Raw genomic sequence first — 5,737 nt, forward strand, 5'->3', positions numbered from 1 at the left:
GTGGAATAAAAAGATAATCTATTAGTGTACCAAACACTCACTTATTTTTAATTTTTAAAAACAAAAAATAATATTTCTAAGAATGTCATTAGGTTAAATTTAAGGTCAAAACAAGAGCGATGATACAAGGTCTTCAAATAGTATGGGAGAACGAATATAGAAAGCTTACGTGCTTCTAGTAGAATCCATTTTAACCGATTTAACGACCAATAGCAAATTGGGCGAGTTATGCTTAATACTTAGTTTGCTCAAGCGAGGCTGAAAAGTAAGATTTCATCACGTTTCGAGATCTCAAAATAAGATTGTCGATCGTATGGCCAAAATAGCTTCAAGTGGATTGGGAACATACAACTATTTTGAGAGCCTCCAGATTCAGTATGAAATATACTGATAGTTGAGCGTAATATTGTTTCTTTACGTTGCTAGTAATTTAAAAATGTAATCAATTTGTACGGTAGTAATTGCATTAAATGATTTTAAGGTTTAGGGATTATGTGTTTAGGGATTAGGGATTATGGATTATGGTTTATGGTTTAAGGGTTGGGGTTTAAGGTTTAGGGGTTATAAGGGGTTAGGGGTTATGGGGTTTAAGGTTTGTAAAGCTAGAAAGGTATTATATGGAGTTCAATAATCGCGTTCAGTGTCGAATTGGCTGTTGAAATGTTAATATTGTAAGTTAAACGCTTTAAAGTCACATTATGTGTGTGTGCCATGATCTATATCTGACAGATTGGGAAGGGAAGCTAAGTGAGTCAAATTTAAATATTAGATTTAAAAAAATTGATAAATAAATAAATTAATGTATCAGATTGATATGGATAGGAATTGAATAATATAAAATCATGATTAACGTCTCAATCTTTAATAGAAATTTGATATGTTAGAGATTAATTGCTTACATTGAATAATTCTAACTTAATAATTAATTACAGACCATTTAATCATTTTTCTTATTAAAATATCGATATTTATTTTGAGAGTACTTAAATTTTTTAAAAAATTCAATTTATAAAAAATAATAAATGTTTTATAAAATAACTTAATTAATAATTTTTAACAGATTTAAAATGAAATTATTTTTTGCGGCGTTTTTAAGCAATAGCGGCGTTTTTATAAAAAACGCCACAAAAAATAATTTTACTTTAAAATAATTTTTGGTAGACAAAATAAAAAAATTTTAGCATAACAAAATGGCGTCGTTTTGTACAAAATGAAATGATTTTTTGCGGCGTAAAAACGCCACAAAAGATATTCAAATTCCCGCTCACCCCCAAAAAAAGATTTTTGGTTACCCGCTCCTTACTCCCTCTTCTTCTCATGTACTTAATTCTTTTTCCCTTTTAATCTCAAAATTCCATGAGTCCCTTTGCCCCCAACATCTCGTAATACTGTTCAAATCCCTAAAATGATTCATTGATTTAGGGTTTTGTTTCTCTCTGAATCAGGACAAAAGGGTTTTCCGATCTATACCAAAAGACCACAGGGATTGATCTATGGAATTCCTTTTTCAGCAGTGTATTTTCTTTTTCCTTTTTCAGTTTTGTTCGATTTTTTTTACTTAATTTCTTTCTCTCTCCATTGTTTCGAAGCCAGCTTCTCTTTTTTCGAAGCCATCGGAGCTCGGTAATTGTTCTCAGCTTCAAGTGATTCAGCTTCGTTTGAATCGATTGATCGGCAATGTAACGGCGGATTTCTCTCGGTTGTCTCGTTTAAAAGAGCTTGGTTTGGGTTCTAACAAGTTAAATGGTGAAATCCCAGAAGAAATCGCCTTTTAGATGGAAATCGCCTTACAGGTAACATACCAAATTCATTTTCAAACATGTCTAATTTGAAGTACTTGAATTTTTCTAGAAATAATCTTGAAGGTGAGATTCCAAGTGGATTAGGTTCTTTATTCAATGATAGTTCTGTATTTTCAATGAATGAAAATTTATGTGGTAAGCCATTGAATAATGACTGTAAAAATGTAAGAAAAAAGAAACAGAGGAAGCTGATTTTGTTGATTGCTATGGTCGTTGGTGGTATTGGGCTATTTGTCGTGTTTTGTTGCGGTTACATTTACAGTCTTCTACAGTGGTGGAAGAGGTGGATGACCGGAGAGAAGAAGCAGAGTACGGGTAGTGCTAGTTCGGGAGCAGATCAAAGTCGTGGAAGTTCAACTTCTTTTCGTTGAAGTTCAACTTCGCTGATTCAGGTACGATTTTAGCTTTACTTTTTGTTCAAATTTTCGTTTTACAATTTTTTAATATTTTCTAATGTTAAGGTATGCTGATATATTGCAGTAAACTTTGAGAATATTAGACCTCCTGTAATGGAAGGCTTAGATACATTAATCATGGTATGTGGCTTCTTACTTTTACCTTCTTAAACTCTATGTTCCATATGCTTAGCGTCTGGAATTTCTTATCATTTTGCTTGATTTATTCATAGAAAGAAACAATCTTCAAAGTCAAGTAGCCTTGAAAGCAATGGTATGACTTTCTTGTTGTAACCTTTGATGATTGGTTTACTCCGATTTCACTATCATATGTTATTTTTACAAGTTGGGGCTTGCAGGTAGTTCTTCAAATTAAACATCACCTGCATCTCAATGGTTTTCTTCAAAATCATCAAAGAAGGTTTGTTTTGTCATTTTATAGTTGATCTTCCTTTGCTGCTGATGCTTTTGTTACTACCATTTTAATCAAACAACCTTCACTAAACATTTGCTTAAGACTAGTTATCTAGGCAAGTGATCCTCTCTCTCTCACTCTCACTTTCACTCAGACAATTCACTATCATTCATATATTTTTGTTATCATTTTCAGGAGCTCACATTGGACCTGAACCAATGACCAATAGATTTGTTGTTGTTATGGTAATTCAGAAATATTGCTATTCTGCAGATCTAGCTTGGAGAGTTTCCATTACTTGGTGGTTTTAAAATCAATTATGGAAATTGAATCTTAATTTTCTGTATACTGTCTATACTACTTTGTTTGTTGTAATTGTGAAATTTTGTTTTGATCTCGTGTGTTATGCACATACTCTCTTTCCCTTTATGCAGTCGGGAACTGATGAAAGAAGTGTTCCAGGGAACACTATTGCTGTCCAAGCAGACATGCCATTCAGTGGCCTCACTACTTTCGGAACTGCATTTTTGTCGAAGTTTGAGTGTTCTCAAATGCCACATCTAGTTAGTTAATTGTTCAATTCTAGTTTGCTGCGATAGTTAATTTTTCTGCTTATATAGAATTTAATACCTTCTTTTCCTTTGAATTTCCGATCGCTTCAGAATTTTGAAAAATATTCAGGTACCTCGGTATTTTTCAATTTCGCATTTTATTTCCTCCAATCTTTGAATTTAGTTCCAATTATCGTCATTTATTTGCTGAATTAACTTGTAAAATAATTGTTAGCACCTAGGGGTTTTTTTTATGTAAGGTTGTTTTTAATTTTAGTTGGAGAATATATTGTGGTTTGATTGTTTGTTAGGTTTTGATAGTCATAGGGTTTTTAATTCGAATTTCTAGCTTAAGTAAGGACCTCATTTCTTCTGCCTCAAATTAATTAAATTTAATGGTTAGTATTTGTAAAATTTAATGTAATGTAAAATTTTGGCATGTTATTAATTGTAAAATATTTGGTATTTGGGGGTTTTTCATTGTTACTGCAATTATATAATTGGTTTTGATGCAGAACATATATGTTTCAGCAAGTAAGTATTAATTTAGGGATGGGATACTTGTATTTTAAGCCTGAAAAGTCATTAATAGGTTGAATAAATACTGCTTATAATTTTTGTTCAATTTTTTCTTGAATTTTGGTGAACTCCTTTAGTAATTATTTGGGGCTTGTTATGTTACGAATTGGTATTGAGTAGATATGGATATTCTCTGAGAATTTTTTTTACTTGCATCATAGCCTTTTTTATGATGTTTGCCTTGTGTTTACAAAGATTTTGTATTTTGTTTTCTACCTAGTTTTTTTTTCATCCTGCCTAATTTGTCGAACTTCTGGCATTAGTGAAGTTTTTATTCAAATTACTTGTGTGCTACCATAGGTGCTATTGGCTGGGGTTTACAAGGAGCTACGTCAGGCATGGAGGATGCCAAAGAGCAAATTGTACAGGTGTCCAAAAATTCCACGCTACCATCTCAAGATGAGGTTGTGTTCTTATCTTGGTTCATTGTGGAATATTTGATTGGTTAAAGATCTTAGCTACGTACAAGATTAAAATTTTATTCTCTGGAGTTCTATAGTTACTTTTGATTGATTGGACTGATTGGAATTTTAGGTGTTCATTTGTAAAATTTTCATAACTTGTTTGTTCTGTTGTTTCAGAAACTGAATATGACCCATGGTTTTGCTTGGCACTTTTACGTTTTAAATTATCTTAACACCTTACAGTTTTCTTCTTCCTATGGATACCATTACAGCTTGCAGTTGAATGTTTCTTTTAGGTATATCTTGTGACACCTTTTCTTTCTTTGTTCACCTCACTTTATAGCCTATTTTTTTCCCTCCTGCGTTGGATCTTTTTTTTTTAAATCACATGATCTCAAATTTCAATTTCTTTTAACATTTATTGGAAGAATAATATGGTCTCATTTGATTGTTTCTCCTACCTGGTTCTTGCTTCTACTCGTATTTCTTTTTGGATGAATAAATTTATTTGTTTAATCCTCATCATCCTGTACAATATCATGCTTGCAAGTTTTTGCTTTCCTCCTTATTGCAGATTTACTATCCTGGTATCCCTCTGTTGTTCTTGATGTGGATATTTCTTGTGAAGAAGTACTTACATTTTGCTGTTTATTCATGCTTACAGGATAGGAGCAAATGGTTTGGAGAACTCGTAAGCACTCCTCTGTCACTCCTAAACCAGTTGTTTAAATTATTTTCATAGCCTACTTTGATTGCTGTTATTTGTGGGAAAATTAGTCTACATTCTTTAAGCTGATCTTAAACTGCTTCCTACATTGTTTCAGCCTTGGGAAGAAAGTTTGCGGGATGCACACGAGTTTGGAAAACTTGTTCTGTTTTAGAACTTGGATCCAGCTTACTCTTCAGCAGAAGTGGAGGTAATATTTATTATGAATCACAATTAGGTTGTGTTTGAAGCATTTTGTATTTACACACATAAATTTCTGTGTTCTTTCACTTTTCCTCTCCCTACATGTGTGGTTTGTACCTTTTATCTTTCTTATGAATAATGCATGTTTATATTGCAGGATATAGTTTGGAATGCCTTCAATGAAACTTGCAGAGCAAAGATGGTGCAGCAGACTGCGTTGTATTTTTTATTACTTTGCAATGTGTATAGTCATAGGCAAGTTCAACTAGTCAGTATGTTTTTCATATGTATTATTTATTTTAGTTTTGATTCTAAATTTTTATTTTTATTTTAATATTTACGACAACTTCAGTTATAACTTTTGGATTTTAATTGTGTTATTAATTTATTATTTTAAATTCTAAAACTAAATTCATTAATTTTTATATTTTTTTAAATATTTTTTTTAAATATTATGTTTTTAGCGATGTTTTTGCTAGAAGCGTCGCTAAAGGTTTGGGTTTATAGCGGCATTTGTGATAAAAGCGCCGCTAAAGGTTTCGGTCTTTAGCGGCATTTATGGAAAAAGCATCGCTAAAGGTCTTGGGCTTTAGCGGCGTTTGTGGGAAAAGTGCCGCTAAAGGTCTTGTAGAAGCGCCGCTAAAGGTCTTGGTCTTTAGCGGCATTTTTTCCGGCGCTTCT

At 32.4% G+C, this 5,737-nt stretch overlaps 1 protein-coding gene across 4 annotated transcripts; it reads left to right on the plus strand.

Annotated features, from left to right (window-relative positions):
- Window positions 1-1,280: 1,280 nt before the first annotated feature.
- On the plus strand, window positions 1,281-5,414 carry LOC128034135 (EH domain-containing protein 1-like). 4 transcript variants are annotated; one of them, XM_052622902.1, is made up of 13 exons: window positions 1,281-1,793; window positions 2,075-2,194; window positions 2,283-2,338; window positions 2,431-2,471; window positions 2,557-2,618; window positions 2,808-2,857; window positions 3,047-3,175; window positions 3,275-3,293; window positions 4,043-4,146; window positions 4,324-4,442; window positions 4,811-4,837; window positions 4,971-5,063; window positions 5,214-5,414. In XM_052622902.1, exons 5-13 carry the CDS (start codon window positions 2,591-2,593, stop codon window positions 5,218-5,220), a joined length of 576 nt encoding a protein of 191 aa, XP_052478862.1. In that variant the 5' UTR covers window positions 1,281-1,793; window positions 2,075-2,194; window positions 2,283-2,338; window positions 2,431-2,471; window positions 2,557-2,590; the 3' UTR covers window positions 5,221-5,414. The 4 variants fall into 4 exon arrangements, with proteins under 4 accessions (XP_052478862.1, XP_052478863.1, XP_052478864.1 ...); XM_052622903.1 differs by having other exon boundaries at window positions 1,282-1,793; window positions 4,390-4,442; XM_052622904.1 differs by lacking the exon at window positions 3,275-3,293 and having other exon boundaries at window positions 1,283-1,793; window positions 4,419-4,442.
- The last annotated feature ends 323 nt before the right edge of the window (window positions 5,415-5,737 follow it).

The sequence above is a fragment of the Gossypium raimondii genome, chromosome 10, assembly GCF_025698545.1.
Source record: "Gossypium raimondii isolate GPD5lz chromosome 10, ASM2569854v1, whole genome shotgun sequence".
NCBI lineage: Eukaryota > Viridiplantae > Streptophyta > Magnoliopsida > Malvales > Malvaceae > Gossypium > Gossypium raimondii.